Below are 26,132 nucleotides of genomic sequence, written 5' to 3' on the forward strand. Positions count from 1 at the left end.
TTATAGTATCATCCATGCCATTTCACAGATCCTATACAGCAAGTACACTCTTATATACAAGGTGGAGAAGGTGGACTTTGGGTGTAATTTCTTGCCTCAGGTTCTTTTAATCTTGAATGGATATCAGTGGAACATATGCCTACCATATCTGTTTGCTTTGCTTTTATTGTATGACTGACAGAACTTTGTTATTTGTATATCTCTGTGATGATTTATTTTTCTTAAAGTTTGAATATTATTTAAAATAATTTAAATTTTTTTGTCATTTTGATTTTGAAAAACACCAAAAAAATACGTGGAGACATTATCACATATAAAGAACAGAAAAGACTGATTGTACATGAAACCATGAGTCTGTATTAAGTATAGTTTTTTTTAAAACTAATAGATTTAACATATTAGTTTTAAAACTATCTTACATCCTCTTTTTGCCTCCCTCTGAATTTCCTTCTCTTTTCTTCTCTGCTCTTTAAAAATATTTCAACAATATTCTTTTCCTCTCTCCCTCTGTCCCTCCTCCCTTTTCTTCCTTGCTTCCTTCCTTACTTTCTGTCTTCCCTCCTCCTCCTCCTCCTCCTCCTTGTCCTCCTCCTTCTTCTCCTTCCCCTTCTCCTCCTTCTTTTCTTTCTCCTCTTCTTCCTTCTTCTTCTTTTCTTTCTACTTCTCTTCCTCCTTCTTATTCTTGTACTTGTTCTTCTTGGTCTTGTTTTTCTTGTTCTTGTTCTTTCTTCTTCTCTTCCTTCTCTTTTTTCTTCCTCAGCTTCTTGATAATTTTTACTCTCTTTGTTGTGGACAACTCATTGTTGATTTCACCAGCCTATTTAAACTCAGCTTGTACTGCCCCATCACTCTTTGGGCCACCCACAATTACAATAATGCAGAAGTGGTATTCAGTGATCTATAGCTATTTAACAACATCAGAAGCAGAAGATTCATTGAAAAGGCTGTGAGATTTTCCAGTCCATTTTCCCTTCCTTCTGTTTATTTTTGGGTTTGGAATGCCCATCTTCAGGATCTGCTTTAGATATAAGCTCTTTGAGGGCAGGGACTGTTTTTGTTTTTTTTTGTTTTGTTTTTCTTTGTAGCCAAGTTGGTAGCAATAGGCACTAGATCTATGGTTTCATTGTTGTAGCATCTCATAGTCATAACCTTAGTATGACACAATGAGATATTAAGTTACTTTCCCAGGGCCAGTATATGACAGAGGAGTAACTTAAATTTAGGACTAGAGACTGGCTCTCTGTCCATTTTATCACTCTCCTTGGCACATAGTAAACATTGAATAAATGCCTTTTAACTAATTGATGGATGAACTAGTCCATGGGCTATTAAGGCAACTTCAGGTCTTAGTCTAGATCAGTTCTTAACCCTTTCTTTGTGTGTCTTGGATCCTTTTAGCAGTGTGTTAAGGCCTATTGACCCCTTTCCAGAGTAGTATTTTTTAAACGCATTAAATAAAATAGATATAATTAAAAAGAAAACCAGTTATGTTGAAATTCAGTCATCAAAGTATTTTTAAAAAGCAGTTCAACAGGGAAAAACATGAGAAAGGAAAATACAAAACCCCCTGAATTAAAAAAAAAGTGAAAATCAAAGCATTATGGAAATATTTTTAACATGATTATACGTGTATAACTTATGTCAGACTGCTTGGTGTTTTAGGGAGGGGGAAGGGAGAGAGGGAGAAAAATTTGGAACTCAAAATCTTACAGAAATGAATGTTGAAAATATCTTTACATGTAGTTGGCAAAAATACTATTAAGTGGGTAAAAAAAGAGTTCAGCAGACTGCAAGTTAAGAAATTCTTTACCTGATTAAAATATATATATATATATATATATATATATATATATATATATATATATTTTTTTTTTTTTTTTGGTGATTTGTTAGAGAAAGTTCTTTTGAGTGGCTGTGAATCTTATTTCAGTATTTCTTTATTTTACTTTACAAACAGGAATACTGGGAATACTTCACTCTAAAGAGATACTCTACTCTCTCTTTAATTTGTAATCTGCACTGGACATGCTTTATTACAGAGACAAACACTTTTGGCATGCAAGTTTTTCTCTTCTTTTTCTTTCTCATTTGTATTTATCAGAATATGGTTGAATAAAGTTATTTCTGTTATTATATTTATCAAGGAATCCTGAATGGCTTTAACCTATGCACAGGAGGGAAGAAACTTTCTGGGATAGAGTGGAAAAGACTACATTTTTCTCCACTAAATTAAATGCTTAAAACAACAACAACAATGAGCATAATTAGTTTATATATATCCTACATTTTTCAAACAATTGTGTTAAGGTTTGTGTCCACTGTAAAACACTATTTACAAAAGCCTTTTTGTTCTCATCATCAAGGATGCCCTTGATGTATGATCATTCTCAGAAACCTTTTAGAAGGGCGAGAAAATAAACATAAAATAATAGTTCTTAATGTATCCCCAAAACCCTCTTTCAGTATTGAGAACATTTATGGTTCAGTTTTTTTTCTTCCTTTCAGATATCTGATGAAGGAGCCCTCTAAATGTGAAAATCTGTTAATACCTTGAGCATAGACCTCTTCAGTATATGTTTGGTGTAGATGTGCTTCCCATAATTCTTTTCTCTATTGCCCCTTCTCACTCAATAGCACATGAAAGACTCTAACATTAAAATCAAAACATTAGTGGACCAGCTGTCAATAAGGGAGAAAAACATTAGCTGTAAAATATTGATAATTTTTTTCATCTTTTTTGGGGAGGAGGTGTTTGTTGTTCTTTATTCAGTTTCATCTTTAATTGCTTTTTGGATGATCTTGCTTAAATGTAAACTTTCTGCAAATCTACTTTTTATCCTCCATTGCTTTCTACTGGGCAAGTCACTCAATCTCTTAATACCTCCCTCAGGCAATTTGGCAAGAATCTACATTGCAGAGAAGGTGCTAGTCTATATTAGTAAAGAAAAATTCAACAGTTTTCTGTACTGAGGAAGTAACAGTGTCAGTCAAAATTTTTGTTTCTCTAAATAAGTAGCTTGTAAATATTATATATACTTTCTATATGTACATGTATATGCATTATATATATGTCCAAAAGATATATACATAATACATCTGTCTAGCTGTAGATAAATATGCATGTATATATATGAAAACATGTGGAAGGAGGAGGTATTTTACCTCTTGTTTTAACATATTTTCTTATATAGGAAAATATATCAGGGAGAATCTAGTTTCACAAAAAGGAAATCAAAAGAGCTTAGAATTTACCTCAGTCAGCAAATATTTTATTTGATAAGATGAAAAGATATTATGGTCAAAGACAAAACTGATTTAGAATATTAACCTTATTTGTAAAACCTTCAGAGGAGAGATGATAGGAAATCACAAGACAGAATTGAATCATAAATCAGTAAGAAGCAAAGGAGAGAAAAAATAGATTTAGATTATCTGTCTTTTTTGTCTTTGTCTGTGCTTGTGTCTATTTGTGCCTAAGTCCATGTCTATATCTGCATCTATATCTTTGTCCATGTCTGTCACAAAGATTTCTTCAATGAATGAACCTTTATATGGAAACTCCCTCTACTAATACAGATCAATATCTGCTCTGTAATTGATAATTTTAGAGGATTTTCTAAGGCACTGAGAGATTAATTCACTTACCTATAGTCATACAACTGGTCTATATTGGAGACAGAACTTGAATCCCTGTCTTTATAATTCCAAAGCTAGTGGGCTCTCTATTCATTGTCTCTTTGCCTCTTTAGTTCTATAAATAGTCATATAATACAATATTTCATCTGGTTCATGTAAAATGTTGTCTTATAATCCCAGATACTTCTAAGTAGGTTCATACTCTCACAGGATGAGAAAACATTGATTTTTACTCCTTTTTTAAAGAATTTCAATATTTTAATCTAGAAACTCTCATTCTATTGTATGATGAAATAATGATATATCTTTTAAAAATGTAATCATGAAAATGTTGATGAAAGATATTCACATCTCTGGAAAATGAGACTATTGCATATAAAAAGCAAAGAGAAGGAGACAGATACCTGAGCAGACCTAGGATGCTCTGCTACCTTGATGCATCTGTTTGATCCATTTGCATATCTAAATTCATGTGGAACATAATTTGTCATAGTTGCACAGGTAATTAACTATTAATTTTTGCATCCACATAAATAAGGGGAGAGCAAAACAGCCTCTTCATCACACACAAGCCAGATTAGGTATTTTAAATGAAAGAGGGGAGGGGAAAAATGGAAAGGAAAATAGAAAGCTTTTTAAAATTCCAAAATATCATTCCAGCCAGCAAGGCAATGGAATTTAGATCCTGAAATTAGTCATCACCAAATCCAACAGGCAGGAGATAGATAGCAAGCCACCTTAAAGCCAGAGTTCTCCATTCCTTTTATAGTTTCTTTTTCCTCTACACTTGCTTCCTCTTCTTCCCCACCCCAACAACCCTTTCCAGAGTAGTTAAATCCCAGAATTCTCCAAATCCATATCGAGTCCCATAATACTTTCTGTTTCCATAATGGTGAGCACTGGTCCCAAGGGACACTGGGGGCTCAGCAGACTGAGAATGCATTGTAATGTAGATTTATAGATGTTGTTTATCTAATTCCTTATAATCCTTTTTTTAGACACATCTACCAGAAGAAAGAGCAACACAAGGTAAGGATTGCTTTTAGGTTATGGCACTTAATTTATTTTCCTCATCCTTGTATTTGAGGCCAAAGGAATTACAGATTAAGTACTCCAGGGGTAAGGAGGTTGTCCTATGTAGGAAAACAACTGGTACAACAATAAATTATTGACCATGAAATAAATTGACTTTATAAATTGTAAAACATTGTAATGGGATTCTATCATGTAATTAACACTGGCAGGCATATGAAACAAAGAAATCTGGAAAGACTTTTAGGATATCACTAAGCACTAAGTATGGGGCCTGGGATATTGGCAGTTAATAAATGTATGGATGAATATATGAATATACTATAGAGTTAAAAAAAATCAGGGTTGGCAGGAGAAAGTACATACTAACAACCTTATAAAAGAAAAAAATTAAAAATTAAAAAAACACATATGGAAAAAGTGGGAATAATTGAAAAATCATAATTTCATTGTATATATTAAAAATAATTCGAGTGTAAATAGTTTCAATGTAAAAAAGAAAAGGAGATGAGATTTGATGGAGAGGAGGGAAACTCAGTGCAATTGGCCTATTTGAGGAATTAGGAGCCCCTTAGCTATGGATCTGATGTGAAATTGGACCGGAATGCACCAAGGTAAAGGGAAATGTATACTTGGTCCTGCCAGTCCTTCAGTACAGATTGTACTTCTAATGCTTACTCCTTGTCTCACCTTGCACAAGTCACAGCATTCTGGAGTTTCAGTTTCCTCATTAAATGAGAGGGTTGGACTAGATGGCCTTTATATCTCTTCCAGATCTATGATAAAAATATCTAACTTTCACATGGTACTTGAAGCATTTTCTTTGTTATCTCATTAGAGTGTAGGGAATAGATAGTATTATATAGGTGGAAAAACTAAGGACAACACAGATTAAGTAACTTGGTCAGGTCACATGGCTAGACAGGATTCAAACTTTGGTCTTCCCCACTTAAAAGTCCATCACTCTAACCATAGTCTCATCTATCTGCTTGTAATCTCAAGCCCTTCCACTAATGTTCTATTCAATGCTCATGTTAGTGAGATGCTGATTTATTCTGGGTTACAAAGATTTTGGACATTAGGTATTCCCTAACATACTGGGAAGGCTTTAAATATTGGTTCAATGACCAGTCTGTCACCTGCCATCTAAGGAACAGCCCAGCTCAATTTGAAGAGGCTCAGCTCCAGATTGGTTGTAAAGTGGATGAGTTTTTCAGCTACAATAAGTCTCAAAAGTCACGTGCCAAGTCATAAGGAGGTTGCCTTCTGTTTTGGGAAAGGGGGGACCCACATTGATGAAATAATGTACTTGAATCATTGAAAATTTATTTCCCAGGCTTTTTACTCTAGACTCTTTCAATCTCTCTATATGAGTAGAATTAGTTGTTATCCCTTGAGCAAGTAGAACAGAAGGGGGAAGCTGTTTAGGATAATCTAAGATAGATTCAGGAACCAAGATCTCCTTCCTCCAGTCTAACCAGAGCAATAAAGATATTTCATCAAAGATGGTGGAATCAGACACTTGCAAAGTGTACAGCTGCACAGGACACATCACTGGTAAGCAGTCCTGTAGTTTTCATCAACTTATGTCCCTCCATTGTCTGTGAAGATTCCTCTATTTCTTTTGCAAGACATAGTGAACTGGTTACTAGATTTGGAATCCAGAAGACCTGGGTTAAAATCCTATATCAAATACTGTTTAACCCTGAAGAAATCTTGTTTCCTAAATTGCAAAATGAAGGGGTTGAAATTGATGACCTCTAAAATTCATTATCTTACACCCATCCCCAATGCTTATCTTTCTAGACACAAAATAAATCCAATAAATGTTTATTGACCAAAGTTTGATATTTTATAACTAAACATAAGGAAAGTAATTCTTGAGAGAATTCTTATCTTGAGTTGAGTATAATCTTGGCGACTTCAAAGTTTCTAGTTCTCAGTCGAGAGGTCTCTGAATCATCCCTTCCTTGTTCAGTTCTGTAATTTGGGGATAGGAAAATGGGCAAAGAGTCAATTTTGGCAGCATCTCATGGAATTTTCAGAAGTTTCAGAAATTCATAGCTGCACCTCTACTTTCCAGTATAAATGCAATGGACATTCCTACCACCACACTCTCTTTCATTTTACCTAATTTCCTCCTGGAATACTGTGGCAATATTGTAGGAAGCAAAACTTCCCTAGACACGAAGAACCAATATTCATGGCCATATTCCTGTCTGACTCTGAGCAAAAACTCCACAGCTCCCCGGTGGCAAGCCCAGGAAAATATCTTTCCACGCTGCAGGTGGCACCTGCTGCCGTACAGTGTTGCTCAGTGCATTCTATTGGCTCCATGATAGTTCTTGGGAATTCTTTCATTGGCTTCTCTTCCTGAACTAATTTTTGGTTCTAAGGATCTAGGGCGTCTTTATCAGATAAGCAGAATGGTAACTAGCAATTTTAGCACCTGGGCAAAGTGCCCTGAAACCAGTTTTATAATTCATGTTCTCAAAATAATACAAGAGGTGACTAAGGAAATTCAGTTAATGAGCAGAGTTTTGTAGTGACAACAATACCAGGCCTTAGGGGGAAATATCCCAGGGCTCTGTGAGACTGTAATTGAGGGGAAGAAGCAGAGTGAGGGAACTTGGGGAAAAACTCATCTAGACTATGACTGTAGGGAGGAGAAAGTGCACAGTTTGGAGGCTTCTGACTTCACTTTTTCTTGGAATATACACATATGTGCTTATTCACTTTTGGCACGGCAGATAGAGCTGGTCCTGAAGTTAGGAAGACTTCTCTTCTTGCATTCAAATGTGGCTTCAGACACATACCATGTGACCTTCAGCAAGTCACTTCATCCTGTTTGCCTCAGTTCCTCATCTACAAAATGATCTGGAGAAGGAAATGGCAAACAACTCCAGTATCTTTGCCAAGAAAACCCCCAAATGGGGTCATAAAGAGTGAGACAGGATTGAAAATGACTTAACTAGTATAATAATTTATATGTTTGTTTTTTTCCTGAAGAATGTGCCTTGCTGGGCAGATCAGTGGGGGGTTAGACTTGTGAAGTCACTTGATAGAACAATGACAGACTCTTCATTTTCCTCATTTAACACAAGGAAATGAGGGAGGAGATATCACACCCCTTTAGAGGATAGTCATTAAGTCCACCTCGTTTCTCATTCTTTGGCCACATGAGCTCAATAACAACATTTCTATTTGTCAACAGAAATCTGTGACAGAAGGGAAATTCTCAGGAATGAAATTAGGAGAGCAATTGTTTGGATAACTCTAACTCCAGGAGGCTTTTCTCTTCATACACCTGAATGACACAGAAAGGGCAGGAGATGGGGGTGTTCCTTCTTTTCTCCCGCCTTTCCAGCTGCACGGCACCCCTCCTCCTCATTGCCTGGCCAGTCAGCTGTTGACATTCTCCAGGCACTGGGCTACAGCTTCCAGGGGGGTAACATGACACCAGAAGGGACCCCACCATCTGATGGAATGCCTCACATGCTACTTCAGGCAAATGTCAACATGAGACCAATGTCTTTTGCAGATTCTGACAAGGGAACTCCTTCATCTCCCTCTTACACTCTGGGAATATTTCCCTCTGGTCATTAGGCTATATTTGGCTATGTATCTCTTCAGAGGCATGACTGCTGGAATAAAAGAAAAGACACTGGCTTTTGGTGAGAGGACATGAGTTAAAATCTCACTTCATGTGACCACAAGCAAATCACTCAACTTTTCTGTTCATAATTTCCCTCATTTATAAAATGAGAGAGTTAACCTTAATGGCTTCTAATGTCTCCTCCAGTTCTAAATCCATGATTATGTCATTTACTTCATGGCTACAGGGTACATGGCTCCGGGCTGCCCCTCTAGACATCCTGCCACTTACAATGTACACATCTTGTATGTACATAATTGTTTGGATGTTGCCTCCTTTATTATCCTGAGCTCCCAGGGAGAGACCATGTTTTGCCCATTGTTATTTTGGTTTCTCCAGTATTTGGCATACAGTAGGTACTTAATAAATGCTATTGATGATGATGATGATGGTAGATCTCATTCTGACATTATACTGAAAATTGGTTGTGCCTTCCCTCAGGTTGCTAAGAATGTTGAGAGAATTTGATTGACTCCAGAGGGATGGATAGAAGGCTTCTTCTCCATAATTCATTTCGACAAATATTTGTCAAGAGTCTATGAGACATGTTAATATGTTAGATTTGGTTTCGTTGATGTCCTTTGTTCTCAAAGAGGATCAAATGACATCCCTATGTTAGAGTCCAGTTAATGTGTCCAACTGTGGCTGATCAGACAAATACGAGGTTGGGATGCTCTGCCACAGGTCAGGGACAAATAGTCCCTATGAACATTTGGAGTGGAGTCTACAACTTTGTGCACCTCGTGTTTCTTCTGAGCTAATTCAATTCTGCTTTGATCATAGAGCACAGCACCTTTTCTGATGGAGCCCCATGTTATATAATCTATTTAAAAGTTCTTAAGGGGATACCTTCAGAGTGTTTTTGTATCACTTTTTCTTATCATCTTGTGAGCTTTTGCCCTGTGTGAGTTCTCCATTAAATAGTCATTTTGGAAAGTGTTAATTTGTTATTTGAACAACATGGCCAGCCCAATGGAGTTGCACTTTCTGCAGCTTAATTTGAGAAAGAACCTTAACTACTTTACTACTTCAGAGATGTTTTCGGTGCTGAGAATATGAAAAACAGATCATGATCCAGTTTGACTGGAATGGAGAGTGGGTCTTTCAATTATTATATATATACATATATATATATTCTCTCTCTCTCTCTCTCTTTCTCTCTCTCTCTCTCTCTCTCTCTCTCTCTCTCTCTCTCTCTCTCTCTCTCTCTCTCTCTCTCATAGAGTATAGCAATAATTATACTTGTCCAGTACTTTTAAATTTTATAAGAAAGGCAGCTCAGGCACTGCTTCTAGTCTCATGCTCCCACAAATTGGTTGTGCCATTGGAAGCAACTTGGAGGGGCTTCCATTCCTCATCTGAAGAAGGAGGGGGGCTTCCAGTTCAGTATCTTCTATGAGTATCTTGCTCTTTCTTATCCCCATTTTGCAGTTGAGAAAAACTAAATCAGCAAAGGTTGAATGAGTTGCTTAGTCAAGGTCAACCACAAAATTAAAATAGACCCAAGTGTTAATAAAGTTATCCTAATCATCAATTCAATGCTTCCAGTAGGGAAAGTTTTAGGGGAATATCTTCTTCCTCAGTGTTTACTCAAATACATTAGAGTTGAAAGCCAGATCTTGAAACTTTCACACCATATTCTTTGACTTGCAGTGTCCGTCTTATAGAGAAGATAAATAGCACCCATCATATTCCCTTTTTATTCCTTTCCTGCTCTAGTACATTAGCAAAGGGGTTATAACAGAGCTCATTGCCAGTTCAACAACCAATGTTTATTAAGCCTGTATCAAGTGCAAAGCTCTGAATTGGCATTAATAAGGCAAGGATGAAGTCAGACTAATCCCCCACCTCAGGGAGTTTTCACAAACTTTCCAACTTCAGATGAGATAATGAGTCTAAAACACTTTACAAACTTTGATCTACAGAGACATAAGTAACTGCTACTACAACTATGACTACTGCTGATCTCATCGTTGCACCTTCAAATATTACTCATTACTACAGTATTTCATGACCAATCAGTACAATCTTCATCTGAATTTTTCAAAAGGCTCTGGCAGAACACTCAACTTTTCTCCTCCAATTACCTCCCCAGTGAATCAGAATAGTTAGTAAAGTGGAAAGGTTCCAGCTTAAAACCTAATTCATTGGAAATGCATGTTCATATCAAAACAGAACACCAAGAGAAGGGAAATTCCTCACACCCACCCAGAAGTGCAGACAGGCAGTCGTCTGCATGCAGGAGTAAGCTAGTAAATGTTAAACAAGTGGCTTTCTTGGTGGGGGGGGGAAATCTGATAGACCCACTTTTCAGTTGAATCTACCTTATCTAGATTTTTCTCTTTCACATTTTTGAGTCTCAATAATCAGAAAAATAATAAATCACTCCTAGTATTAGTATTTGCTGATTTCTGAGGTATAAATACTCACACTGAAAATTGAAGAATAGGTTCTTGAGTCTCTAGGGTCTCCAGCACAGCCTTTTTGATTTCAGAGATTCTGGGCATATCCTTTTTGCTCCAACCATTAACCTTTCTGCCTTCATTACATCTTTATAGTTTTTTTAAGAATAGGGACTGTTTCCCTCACGTTGGCTTTGGGTCTTAGAGTCCCCTCTTAAAATACAAATACCTCCTGAAGGGATCATACTTGAATCTTTTATATACAAAAGCTTTACCTATATTTTATTTTCAAATAGCATTCAGTGATTAAAAATGGTTTTGTCTATATTGGCTCATATAAAATACACCCCATTCCTGCCGTAGTCAGGGCAAGTGCTATTGTGGACATTTTACAGATGAGAGAGAACCTGAAAGTCTGAGGAGTTAGTAGTTGGAACAGGAGCTGAGGAAAGCAAGATCCAATCGAAATACCCACCTCATTTTTAGGCTAAAGCTTTTTGCATCACACCTTTTACAAGAAATATTCCCTAGTTCTGCTTAATCTCACTACCTTCTCTCTGAAATTATCTCCATCTCGCTACAGCTGTTTGTACTTAACTCTTTGCATGCTGTCTCCTTTATTAGATAGTGAGCTATTTAAGATCAGGGAACTTTTTTTGCCTTTTTTGCACCCTAGAACTTCCCACAATGCCTAGCACATAGTAGGTGGTTTAATAAGTGTTTTTCGACTGACTGACTGACACCAGAGTTCCCTCTATTATTTATTAAGCTTAGTAGTGATTAGCAGATATGAGATGCAAACTAGATATCTGGGGAAAAGGGATAGATATGTGTTGTAGGGAGGTCCAGAGACAGGAGAAAGGTAAAGTACCAGGAAAGGAGAGGGGGCCGGTTCTCCTGGGAGAAGGAAAACATTAACATACTTGACCCACAAGGAGGATGAATGATTTACTAATGATTAGTAGTGGTTCAGTACAGCTGCTTGATTCTGAGTTGAACGTGAGAAGAGAACACTTGGGTACCTTCTGAGGGATAAGATTTAAAAAAAATAAAAAAAGATAGCAATAAGGGGAGGCAATGGTGTGCATGTTATAACAAAAGGAGGCTTGGGTTTCAATCCTGTTGTTAGAACTCATTTTCTATACAACTCATGGAACTCTGGGACTCATTTTCCTCATCTGAAGAGATTCAGTTAAATAAATCAGTTAGTTACACTCATTCTAGATCTACAGCTAAGCTTCTAGCAAATGAGATAATATATGCACGCTATTCTGCAAATATCTGTCAATATCTGCTTTTTTCATCACGTTACTACCTGTTGTTATTCTCTATCTCTCTGTTAGAAATGAGTAAGTACCCATTTGCTGATGATTATCTTATTCAGAAGTTTATTCATATAAAATTATCTTTAAAATTTTGTTCAACACATTTATTTTACTTTTAAAAACACATATATGCACATATTTCATATTAAACTAAATACAAAATATGAAAGAACAGAATGAAAAAAAGACAGAAAAGGAAAATAAGAAATAAAATCAAACATTGTCATGTGCTCAGCAGAATATCAAAGAGGATTCAAAATATATAACAATAAATTTCCCATTCAAGAAATCATATATAATAATAGAAGAAATTCAACACATTTATTAAGCATTTACTTCATTGGCCATTATATAAATATTAATTGGTAGTAACACATTTGCATATGATATTATCACTAAAATGCTGCGGAATGCAAGTAAAAAAAGCAAAATAAAGTCTCAGACTTCAAGGAACTTACTTTTTTTTTTTTTTTAAAGGCAAAGTAATACCCTGAGGAGAGGGATGCCTGGGAAGGAGCACTTCGGTTGAATATTACAAGGATAGTGAATGGGTCCTTAGGGGATTAGATTGAGATATGGGAACTACTTCTTGAAGTCATATTTCTAAAGTTTTGAGAATTATCTGGCCATATAATCATAGAAGATAGACAAAAATACAATTAATGAAGCTCTATCTTAGAATAAAAGAGAGCTGGATTTGAGCTCTGCTTTTTATCCTCTCTACGTATATGAACATAAATGAGCCACCAAGTATTTTTGAGCCATAAGCCTATAAATGTCTATTGGATTAAATTAAATCTTAGTTTCTTTTTAGTTATGATTTTTTTGAACTTGAGTTTCTTTATCTTGAAAATGGAAAATAATAATGACTACATTATCTACCTCATGGTATTATTGTGAAGATCAAACTAGATGATGTAAGGGAAGTGTTTTGAAAACTTTAAAGCATAATACGTAAATGCTTAACCACAACTATGAGAATTTGTAAAAAAAATTGTGAGCAATGACCTTAGGAGATAGTAAATTTAGTTTCAGAGACTGTAAGGCACTCTCATAAATTCATAAGTCTGAACCTTTCCCATCCCTCTAACCTCCCTTCATCTCCCAATAAATAGAACTAAGTATTCTTAGTTTGATTTTTTCCAAAAACTAAAAAATGAGCTATGAACATATCATATACAATATATTTTATAGAAATAGAACAGCTATTTCAAAGGCAAAATATGGTAAGAGAAAGTGGAGTCAAATTGTTGCATCAATCATTTTAAGTCAACAAGCATTTATTAAGCACCTAGTATGTGCCAGATGGAGCAGCTAGGTGGTACAATGGATAGAGCACTGGGCTTGAAATCAAGAGTACTCATCTTCATAAATTCAAATCTAGCTTTAGATATTTACTAGCTGTGTGACCCCAGACAAGCCATTTAATCCTCAGTTCTTCATCTGTAAAAATGACTAGGAGAAAGAAATGGTAAACCACTCCAGTATCTTTGCCAACAAAAACCCAAATGGGATCAAAAAGATTTGGATGTGACTGATCAATAATATTACAAAAATTCCGCTAAGTGCTGGGAATACAGAAAGAGGCAAAAGTATTAACTTCAAGGAGCTCAAAATCTAATGGGAGACACAACAGACAAAGACATCTATACAAACAAAATATATAGGATAAATAGGAAATAATAGGGAAGACACTAGAATTAAGAGGAGTTGGATAAGGCTTCTTGCAGATGGAATTTTGTTGAGACATAAAGAAGCCAGTAGGAAGGATTGTTTCAGGATATATAGTAGATAAATTCATCTATACAAATTTTCACTTTCCCCTGAATTTGGAGGTCATTGCTCCACTGTAGTGGTTGTCCCCCAAATTCTACATTTTTTTCTTTTCCTCTTTTTAAAAGGATGTTTTTTATATATTATTGTTGGATAAATGGTCTCCAGGTCTGTCTTCTAGGTCTCCAGTTCTGATTCTATGAATTCTGGCAGACCTTGAACAAGAACCCAGATGAGCTAATTTTTCAGAAAAAAATTTATATGAAAGGGAAAGAAGTAGAGACAATGATAGTCAAAGAATAAAGGTTAGGTTTTTTTCTGCTTAACCTCAGAGGACAGAAATGGGAACATAAAGAAGAGACATTTTTTGGACTAATATAAACAAAAAGCTTCCAAATCACTCAAAATGTCCAAAGTAAGGATAGGGTGCTTCAGAATACATTGGGTTTTATATTAATAAAGACATTCAGACAGAGGATAGATGGGTGGTTTGGGAAAATTTTGGCAAGGACTTGCCCTTTCAGATAAAAGTTGAATTACATGACCTCTCAGATACTTTCTAACTCCAACATTCAACGAGTCTAAGAAAATCCTAGACAAACACAGAAAACAAAGAAATCTTGTGGCAAAGAAAGTGTACTGGAGAAAACATACTCTAAAACCCGGGCAAAAATTAGGTGAGTTCAAAGTAATTACAAAAACATAAAAACAGGCAGATGATCAGTTTTAGAGTCAGAAAGGACTTCAGAGATAATTTTATAGTTGAGACCCAACCCTGAAGTCAGGAGGACCTGAGTTCAAATTTGACCTTAGACATTTAACACTGCCTAGCTGTGTGACCCTAAACAAGTCACTTAACACCAATTGTATCAGCAAAAATAAACGAATGAAGAGATAAATAAATTTAAGTTATTTTTAGTCCAGGTCACTTCCCAAGGTGAGATTCAAACCCAGGACCTCTGGCTTCATATCCTGTGCTTAATTCCCAGTGATGTACCAGAACAGACATGATTTCTCAGTGTCTGTTCTTCTGATCCATCCCTTTCATCTTCTAATGGGTTGTCATCAGAAATGTTTTATCTTTCCATGATGAATGTTTTTTAAAAGGACAGTTCAAATGTCATTGCAACAAAATTGATTACCATCCAGTCTCTGATTAACAAAGAAATTTTTGAGCTCCAGCCTGACATCCACTTATTTCAAGTCATAGTTGACCTAACAAGAAAAGAATTTGTCCTGTCCCTTAGAGTTTGTCCTAATTGATGGCTCTCTCCTTTCAGGAGAAAGCTTGGCAGCTGGAAAGCTAGAACAGCAGACTCCAGAGAGAGATTTTTTTTGCAGTTAAAATGTCTGAGTATCAACTTGGATTCCTTCCTGACTTCCCCAGTATCTGATAAGTCTGTCTTTCCTTCCTCTGCTATCTCCTCTGCTCTTCCTAGGAGGCTGATAGGATTTATTATTGTTTAACTCAAAGAGTCACATTTAAACTATTTAACAAGTGAAGAGTCCATGTCCACTAATTTTCCTAGATTTATCAGCATATCTTCATCTTATCAGGTTATTTATCAGGATTTATCTGCACATCAGGATATTCAGAAAACAGGAGAAGAGAAAAAGAAAATTATGTGGGTAGTAGCTGGAGAAGGTGGGAAAGAGAAGAGATTAAAGGGAAGAAGAGTCAATACTTTAGTTGTAGCCATTAAAAAGAAATCATCAACAACAGAGAAAAACAGAAACTTGTAGCATAGAAAGTGTTTCAAGGAACACATGTTTCTTTGTCTAAGCACATGTTTTAGAAGAATTTTGGAATAATTCTTTTTCTAGTCATCCTATTTGTTTTTTTAAAGCATTCTTAATTTTTTTCTGTGTGTGTCATGGATTCTTTTGACAATCTGGTGAAATCGAGGGGCCTCTTTTCAGAATGATGCTTTTATGTGCAGAAAAGAAAAAAAATAGATTTCAAAGGAAACTAATTTCATAAAAATATATAGCTATCAAAATATTCTTAAAAAGATAGGTTCATGAACTACTGGGTTAAGAAACCCTGATGTAGAATAAAAAGCAAAGTATATTTTCATTGACATTCCTGGGCCAACACTCTTTTTAGAAATAAGAATAAGAATAATAAAATTTACCATGTTTTCTTCATCTGAAAAGTAGAAAGAATAGTGGCTAACATTCTGAACTTAAGAGTCAAACAGACTTGATTTTGACTCTTGTCTTAGACCTTTACTAGTTGTGTTACTATGGGCAAATCATTTAACTTTTCTGAATTTTAACAATTTAACAATTCTGTGAAACAGGAGATGATAATAATAATACTTATTTCATAGGATTGAGAATAAAATAAGATAGTGTATGTAAAATGCCTTCCAAAATTTAATGTATCATATAAAATAAATTATTATGAGAATCATCATTATTAATAACAAAATGCTTTGAAATCATTGGATTAAACAAAAATAGGAATGCTACTTTTAATTTGCACATTGTGTTGTGTTAATCTAAGAAGAGTTTTTGTGGAAAAACTGAGTCATGAGTTAGATGGTACCCAAGAAGAAACAATTAAGATTCTAAAATGATCAAGATTAAATATTTTTATTAAAAATGATAACAAATAATAAATTGTGGCAGTTTTGTGAGTCTCTTCATAGCACATAGTGAATTAATTGCCTTAATACAATAAATATTCATTTGAGTGTTTGAGTGAATGGATGAATGAATGAAATTAAAGCCACAAAGTTCTCTTTCATAGCTACTAATGTCTGAAATAATCTTGAGGGGAAAGGAAGCATAATTCAAGGTACCAGGAACTGACACTAGATGGAGTAAAGTTGAATGAAAGATCAATAAGAAAGAAAGTTCATCAGAAAAAGCCAGGAGCAAGCAATGGAATTTTGTAAATTGGCCAAACTCTTAATGCATTTTCTATACGTAATGCATTACTCAATGAATGTTCAAATTCCAATTCTTATTTCTTTTCTTTTGCAGATCCAATTTGAATTCCTCTGACAGGTGAGTCTTAAGGACATCAGTTAAGATAAAGCAGTGATGTATTTCAAGGAAGCAAGAGTTATCCCAAAGATAAATGATGATTCCAGCCACATCATGCTTTCATGAACTACCTTCAGAATCTCCATATAAATTCCTAGCAGTTTTAACCATTTTGCTGGAAACTCTTTTTGGTCCAAGTTGTTGCTAGAATAAGGAGTCAAAAACCTCCTGGATTATTTTAGCAAGTTTATGATGCTTCCCTACTTGATTAGCTAAATGGCAACGTGGATAGAGTATCCAATCTAAAGTCAGAAACATTCATTTTATTGAGTTCAAATTCAGCCTTAAACACTCAGGTTTTTTTATCTGTAAGATAAGCTGGAGAATTAAATGCCAAACCATTCTAGTATCTCTGCCAAGAAACCCCCAAAGGGAATAGAGTTGGATGTGGACTGAAGTGACTCAACAATAACAAAACCAGGAGATATTTATAATACTGCAACTGGGTCTTTATTAACAACTAGAGATAACTATCTGGATAATATTTCCTAAAGTCACAAATAAATTTAAAATTTTATGGTTAGCCCAGACAAAAGTAGACTTTGTACAACAGTATAGTTGCTGACTACAACTTTTGTCAAGTAGACTTAATTTGGAGCTGGTTATATTAACTCAGAATCTAAAGCAACCAATCAATTCAGTGACTACCACTGGTCAAGTAACTTTTGTATTATTGTGTATTTTACATATATGTGTGTATATATATATGTATATATATACATGTCTGTATAGAGATAGATACATCTCTTTGTATATATGTATCTATGCATCTATCTATCTGTCAGTCTAAGTTGCTTGATTTTTTTCCCTCTTTTCAGTAACTGGATAGATAGTCCATATCTACAGAAATAAAATAATATGGCAAGTTGAAAAAGTGATTGGATTAATTAGTTTTCACAAAAGCCTTATGAAGCATCCCCATAATGGCGCTCCACTCTTCATAGTCAACAGGAAACATCCACATTTTTTGTTATTAAATCATTTGGTCATGTCCAGGTCTTTGTGACCCCATGGACCATAGCACAACAGGACCTTCTACCCTCCATTATCTCGGGAAGTCTGCCCCTGCCCGTTTTCATTGCAAATAGTCAGAAGGCCTGTACATATGCAGGAGAGAAAGGTCCTTCTATCATACATATCCCAAAGTAGGTCCACCAAGCTTCCATATATTTGTTTGTAATACTGATTATTTCTTAAAGCAGAATCCTAAGGAAGAGATTCCACTTATTATTTAGGATAAAGAAGGGCCCTTTCCCCTTTTCTCTTCAGGGCATGCAATAATACCCGGTGGTCACTTCAGGGGATGATTACTATTTAAGATGTTTTTTCCCCTTAGGCAATTGGGGTTAAGTGACTTGCCCAGGGTCACACAGCTAGGAAGTGTCTGAGGTCTCAGGTCCTCCTGACTTCAGAGCTGGTGCTCTATCTACTGAGCCACCTAGCTGCCCCTAAGTTGTTTTTTTTTAAATTTTTTTAAATTATTGGGTTATTTAGTTACACAACTCCAATTCAATCAATCACCAAGCATTTATTAAGTGCCTACTATATATTCCAGACTCTCACTAAGGATGCAAATGCAAAGAATCAAATAAACTCTACCCTCAAGGCATATGCATTCTGCCAGAGGAGATAACAAGTATATACATAAGTACATGCAGAAAAAATATAAACAGAATAAATGCTAATTAGTTGCAAGCAAGAGAGGGAGGGAGGACACTAGTAGAAGGAGTCATCAGAAAGTCTCCAGTTCAGTGTCTTAATATTCTATTCAATTAATAAACATTTATTAAGCACCTACTATTTGTCTACACTATACTAATTGTTGGGTATACAAAAGGAGCCAAAAATAGTTGCTGCCCTCAAGGAGTTCAAAAATTCACTTTACTTGAGGATGGGTAATACTACTGTTAGGTAAAAATCAGATTGTAAGACTCTTGAAAGCAAGCACTGTATTATTTTTCTCCTTCCTTTATCTGTATCAACCTTGGGAGTGAATAGGAGCTTAACAAGTCTGCCTCCCAAGAAGGTGGCAGGCCTGCTATCTGGATTGGCCATTATCTCACTCACTGATTGCCATTCCATGTCTCTTTCTTCCGGGCTACAGATTTATTGATATTGTGAATCCCTTAGTAATAATGGATAATGAGGGGCATTCAGTATGCATGCTGCTATTGTGACACAGAGCCCAGAGCCTGTAGTCCATTAAAATCAGAGGGAATTTGGCCTGAGCAAAACCTATCAGCAAAGAGACCAAATCTCTTTAACTCATGGCTGCTTCCAGAATTCTTCCCTTGCATTTTCAGCTGCAGAATTTCAGCCCCTTTTTTATCCCTGTGAAAATCTGTTTACACAGAAATGGGTCCTTCCCACTCCTCATCCCTCCCTTCCACCAGCCAAAGAATTAAGAAGCAAAAATTCCCTGAATACTTTTCTTCTTTTCCAGAGATGCTCAAGTGATTGAACTCTAACCGGCGGCTGGTTTCCGATGTGTGCGATTGGCTTGGACAAGACATGCTACGACCATTCCCAGGGGTGCTGGTGAATCCGTACAAAAGTTTAACATTCAAGGCTGTTAATTCACCAGGGATCAAAGACAACCTGTTTACTGATGGAGACAAATGAAGAGAGGAAGAGATTCCTAAGTGCATCTGCTCTTAAAAAGAGGAAGTACTTTCTTTTCTAGATGAGGATGATGGCCCACTGTCAGCAGGGCAGGAGGATGAGTTGTTCTGTTATTAATGGGGATGGATTTACACTGACCCATGCACCTAAAATTCAGTTCCTTTTATAACCACCAGTTTACATTTGCTAGGTGGATCATGGGACTATAGGCCATTGCTATGGAACATTAAAAAAAAAATCAACCATTTTTCTCAAGTATTGAAACTGCGAGCTGAGCTTCATTAGTATTGTGGGTCTAACTAATAGCATTCCCATTAATCTCATCAGCCACCTTCCTCATTCTTGCAGCCTTCTGGACATTGCATATATTTCATGGGACCACTGGATTATTAACCTAAAACTGCAAGGGACTTCTAAGGCCACATAGTCTAATTTCCTCAATTTGCAGATGAGGTAACAGGCACCGAGAAGCTAATGGACTTATCTAAGTTCACACAAATAGTATTAGGGATGAGATTTGAACCCAGCTCCGTTACCAGATTTACTCCTTTTTTTACTGTACAGCATCGCTCTATCACAAAATCCCAGAGATAGAACTAGGGCTTGTGGCTTAGGGAAATATATTTAGAGGGCACTGCACTATTTTTTTAGTCCTTTAGCATAAGTGAAACAATGGAGCTAGTTAGATTAGCTAGTTAGATTATTAAATAAGCTAAGTAAGTTCGTAAGAGTTTTTCATTTATTCACTTCATATATGATAAGTGAATATATGAAGTGAATAAATGAAAAACTCTCAGAAGGTGAGACAGGAGAGCAGGTAAGCTTCTCCCTATTGCCTATCTCTACTCCCTCATGCCCTATCTACAGGAAGTCCAGTTCTCTTCTTCATCTCGCTCACCTGAAGCCTTCCTCCACACAGTTTATCCAAAGCACAGTTTGTGAAACTTATCCTTATTTCAAACCATTCTAGTTCTGGCTCTTTTTGCATTCTGGTGGATTCAATGTCTGTATATTCAGCATATTCAGAGTTCCTAGCTCTGAAGAACATGGAGACTAAGACAGAATAGAATGTAATTGGTATTGAACCTAAAAGTTTGACCATTATTTTTTTTTTTTTTTAATTTTTTGCTGAGGCAGTTGAGGTTAAGTGACTTGCCCAGGGTCACACAGCTAGGAAGTATTAAGTGTCTGAGGTTAGATTTGAACTCAGATCCTCCTGACTTTAGGGCTGGAGCTCTATCCATTGTACCATTTAGCTGCCCCACTTGACCATTAATTCTTTTTATTAAAGCTTTTTTATTTTTCAAAAGATATGCATGGACAATTCTTCAACATTAGCCCTTGAAAGACCTTGTGTTCCGATTTTCCCTCCCTTCCCCTACACCCTTCCCTAGATGGCAAATAGAGTCTAATATATATTGAACATGGGAGAAATAGATTTGAGCATTATTTAAAGAAAAAAAAAGAGAAATAGAGGAAGGTGGCAAGGACCTTAGAAGTAGGGTAAATTTTACCCAAAAAAGAATTGGGCAAATGAATGGAGGAGAAATGCAGTATCCCAGAATTAGAGTTGAAGAAGGTGTAATAAATTAATTAGTCCTGCTCATTATACAGATAAGGGAAGAAGGCCCAAGAGAGGAGAAATGACTTGCCAAGGATGATACAAAGAGTAGGATCATAGAATTATAAATAGAGATGGAATGGGCCTTCTAGGCAACTTAATCCAGTAACAACATTAGGATGCAGATCCAGCACCACAGACTTTAAATCTGATATTGTTTCCTCCACCCCGTGACCTGGCAATGATAGGGAAAAGATATTATGAGAGTCTTTTCACTCTTCTTTCAAAAATGGCAGAAGGCTCCATCCCAACATACATGGGCTTATTTGAGTGTGGAATGTGGAAAGAAAAAGAAGAGTTTGAAGAACCAGTCCAAACCCACAGTCTTCTCACTGTAAAATGTCTCCTGCCAGAATTTCTTTCCTCTTCCCATGCTGTTAACCCTGGTGTGTTTAACAACTTACAAATCTCCTGCTTACCAGACCAGCCTGAGAAATCTGGAGACTTCCACACAGACAAAGCCATCCTCCATGGGGCGTTCCTGCCTCTCTGAGCCTACGTCCTCCTCATGAAGGATGAAAGATGAGCTGTATTTCAAGGCAAAGTGTTCTATGATAATAATTCTCTGGGATTCCCAAGGTGTCTTTTATCTGACTTGATAACGATGTAATTCGGCAGCAGCCTTTGTTAACGCATCACCTAAAGCGGTAATATGATCCTTATAAGTAATTTTCTCCATGTAAGATAAAATAAACCATCTTGTAAGATATCTGTTAATTGATTTGCTTCCTTTAGCAGCATTTTAATTAAGATCTTTGGGTTGTGAGCAAGAGATGTACACTTTTAAAGGAGAACATATGTTCACTATTCTTGGAAAATGGATTTTTAAAAAATCTACATACACTAGAAATTGTCAGATGACTTGGTTTTAGCACAAACCAAGAGCAGAATTCCCCAAACTACATTTATCCAATCACTTTGTTCTTGGTGGCAAAGGGTGAAGAACTTTTCTCTCCTATGTGATTTTTCCTTTGCGAGATGAGATAGGAGAGTGTTTCAAAGGACATCAAGGTCATCAAGTGGAAGCTAAATCAGTGAAAATGTACTATGTAAACAATATTTTTGAACTAAATTTGTATTTCATTGGTACAAAACCTCCCAATCAGGGAGCTGTCAATACAAATTTGATATTTTCTCTACTGCCTATACTTTTAAGGAATTAACTGGAGACAATGAATTGACTAAAACCCTCTGGTAGGGATAAAGGAGTCTCCTCCATAAGTATCTCCCAGCTCAGAACTTGAACTCCTTGCCTGATGAATGGTTTATTTTTTAATTAAATGCAGAGTGTCCTAAAAGTCAGTAAAGTTTGAAGCTTTAAAGATATTCTCAGCCTCTCTTATCTCTCTTGCTTGACACAAAGATGGACTTTAGAAGTCTGGTGCAAAAGACAAAAGATTCAGCTTTAAAGAATCTTAAAATCAGACAAAGATATTTAGTGTACAGGCCAAGTGCAAGCCCCAGGGGCATATCTGATTCAATTAACCAATCACAAAATGTTTCTTATATCAATTATCTTCACCAAAGGTTAAGCCCCTATAATGCCCTTTAATTGATTAAAGAACTTATTCACACATTGCTTCAGGGTTGTTGAAAAATTTAATAACTCCTTTACACTGAAATGACCAGAATGATTGTGTCTTTTTTAATTGATCTGATTTACACTTAATTGGCTTTGTTCTGTAATTGCCTAAGTCATAGTCCAGGGCTCTGAATTTTATTCAGAAACTTAGCTGGCCTGAAATGCGCAAAATTAAGTTCAGTTCTTTTACTGATCACTATCTTATTCTTGACCCAAGGAGATCTATTATCCTTGAGGGTTGCCAGTGAACACCAGGGAGTCTGGTACATCATCATGTTGTTCTTCAAGGATGTCTGCTTTGCTATCAAAAGAAGTCTGGTTTATTATTTCTCATCTTGCAGGTGGATTTTAAAAAACAACCCAAAACACATTTCTTGGTGGAAGGAGGCGAATATTTATTGCTAGCCTCTCATTCCCAATTTCCAACCAATAATATTGTGCCCCATGCTTCTGATGGATGTTGAACTCATCACCAATTCCTCACCTACAAAATCTTGTTCTATATTCTATAATCCCCCAAATTGTTCCCTGAAAGCTGTCTCCCTTATTCTGGAGTCTTAGCTTCTCTGAGATTCTACTTATTGATAAATTCACACTTTACTAATAAACTGATTATGCTTGGAAATTTGTAATTTGGTTTATTTAATTTGATTGTAACAACACTTTGTAATTATATTCTGAACCATCTATGACTGTTTCATCTGGAGAGGTTCATCCTCCATTTATAATAAAAAAGAGAAAGCATGTGGTTGTGGAAGGGAGACTGTTGAGCCCTGCTTCTGGAACATGATGACTATGTGACCATAGGCAATGCAGGTAACCTTTAGTGCCATAGGTGACTTTAGACTGAAAATTGTAAAACCGGTACCTCCTGTATTGGTGGAGGAATTTTTTTTCTTTTTGTTTTTAACCAATTAAATCATAGTTCTGGTCTAAAAGATGAGAATGGCTGACATTTATAGAGTACTTACTGTGTGCCATCCACTGTGCTAAGCATTTTTATAATTATTGCTTTATATAATTCTCACAATAATGAAATGTGGATGTTATTATTGTACCCATTTTGCAGAATGACTGAGGCAAATAGCTAAGGTGACTTACCCAGGGTCACACAGCTGGTAAGGAAATGAATCTGGAATTGGGAATGGATCTAGGGATTCCTAACTCCAGGGTCAGCACTCTATCCACCATATCAATAATGATAATGATAATTGTAAAAAATTATATAGCACCTTATGGCTGGTAAAGACTATTTAAGGAAGTTATTATTCCCATTTTATAGATAGCCCAACACTGAATTTTCATGACAGTACTACCATCTGTATTTAAGATTTCATTTTCAAGGTCCCCAACCACTGGCTATAGAGTTACATACACTAATGAAAAAAAATTGCTTCAGCTTTTATTATTTCCCTGACAATCTCCTTTGATTCAAAGCTATCTATTTTTAATATATGCATGGGTAATTTTTCAGCATTGACAATTGCAAAACTTTTTGTTCCAATTTTTCCCCTTCTTCCCCCTACCTCCTACCCCAGATGGCAGGTTGACCAATACATGTTACATATATTAAAGTATATGTTAAATGCAATATATGTATTCATACCAATACAGTTATTTTGCTATACAAGAAGAATTGGACTTTGAAATAAAATAAAATTAAGCTGTGAAGGAAATAAAAAAATAAAGCTATCTATTTTTTAAGGACTTCTAGGGCAGGTCTCCTTTTCAAGAATTTATAACCGTCTTAAATTTAATGTCAAACTATTTTGGCCACTTAGGATACAATTAATATCTGCTGATTGATAAAATGGTGCTATGAATTTAATAATGAATTTTAAATGAATATGTATTTTGTTTATTACAATAGTGTCTATGTACATTTGAACAACGTATGAGAAAATATGTATTAAATTTATTTCCATGTTTGAGGACATGCTTAGAAGACTAATTATATTGATTTATGTTGTGAGATCTCGGGTGCTTTCAGAATTTGGATACGTGGCCCCTAGTAAGAAAAGCAGGTGATGAGAAGTACAACTTTTGCTACCTAGAAGGATTGTGGGAGGTGCCAGGGTACTCTGGGGCCTTTAGATACAAGTGTCTACCAGGTCAGAGGGATCTGCAGATAAGGAGCTGTTACTTCAAAAGAATATAACCACGACTAATTGGAGGCTTGTCGAGCTCAATCTTCTATGTAAGAAGTGTACTTGTATAGAATCTGGGATGTGGTAAATTTATCCCCTTTCTTCTTCTCTCTTCCTTACCTCATTGTTATAAGGTGAATTGTATTGTTTACCCTCAGGATTTCTGTTCTCTTAAAAATTTCCTTTTCTGTCAATATCTTTATAATGGTTTTTATTTCCAAATAAAGACAAGATCATCCTGCTGATAGTTTCTTATAGAGCAATAATATTCTATTACATTTATATACCATAACTTATTCAGCCATTCCCCAAATGATCCACTCATTTTCCAATTCTTTGCCACTACAAAAAGGGCTGCTACAAACATTTTTGCACATGTGGATCCCTTTCTCTTCTTTATGATGTCTTTGGGATACAGGCCCATATTGTTCCAAATAGTTCCATATTGTTCTCCAGAATGGTTGGATGAGTTCACAACTCCACCAATAATGTATCAGTGTCCCAGTTTTTCCATATCTGTCTCTGTCTCTTTCATTACATAAATTGGGGTTTCAGAAATCTAGTGAAAGAGAGGAAATTTTCAGTTATCGTTCCATATTTGTATTTGTCAAAATCATTTCATCACTCCCTCCTCCAATCCCTCCCAGGATCTTTGCCAAGAAAATCTCAAATGTGGGCATGAACTGGACAAATGGGGGACAACTGGAAAATGACTGAACAACAATAGTAAGGGAGAGTTCATTAATGATAGAAGTTTTTTTAATCCAGGTCTATATCAGCAAAGAGAATTGGAAAAATAAGATAATGGGGGAATATTCAAAGTCTTATTTTAGTGCTTTGAGCCTGAAATGTTTTAGTGATGATGATGATGTTAACTAACATTTATATTGCATGTTAAAGTTTGCAAAACGTTTTACATACATTATCTCATCTGATCCTCCCAGAAATCCTATACTTTAGGTATTCCAGGGATGATCATTCCTACTTTATAGATGAGCAAACTGAGGCTCAGAGAGTTTAAATGACATGCCCTTAGTCACACAGCACATCATTGAGGTTAAAAACATTTTCATGGATTATTCAGACAACTGTTTAGTTCTCTCCCTTCACTTTATTCATATAGACCTAGAGAAATTGAATTATTATTGCTCATTTGTCATACCTTGATGATATCTTTATAAAATAATTTCCCCTTACTGAAGAATGATTAATTTGCCTGACAAATCAAAGATTATGACAAATGACATGGAAAGAGATAATAGATTAGTCAGCAGGAGGAACCT

The 26,132-nt window shown here is 35.8% G+C and overlaps 1 protein-coding gene across 1 annotated transcript in view; it reads left to right on the forward strand.

The window, feature by feature from the left end:
• The window catches only part of TMEM273 (transmembrane protein 273), a 44,547-nt gene extending 22,718 nt beyond the window's left edge, over positions 1-21,829 (forward strand). The window contains exons 4-6 of the mRNA XM_074296107.1: positions 4,635-4,665; positions 16,815-16,838; positions 19,321-21,829. Of these exons, the coding sequence (XP_074152208.1) occupies positions 4,635-4,665; positions 16,815-16,838; positions 19,321-19,345 (80 nt within the window). The 3' untranslated portion in view covers positions 19,346-21,829. The remainder of the gene's footprint in view (positions 1-4,634; positions 4,666-16,814; positions 16,839-19,320) is intronic.
• The last annotated feature ends 4,303 nt before the right edge of the window (positions 21,830-26,132 follow it).

The sequence above is a fragment of the Sminthopsis crassicaudata genome, chromosome 2 (genome assembly GCF_048593235.1).
Source record: "Sminthopsis crassicaudata isolate SCR6 chromosome 2, ASM4859323v1, whole genome shotgun sequence".
NCBI classification, from domain to species: domain Eukaryota; kingdom Metazoa; phylum Chordata; class Mammalia; order Dasyuromorphia; family Dasyuridae; genus Sminthopsis; species Sminthopsis crassicaudata.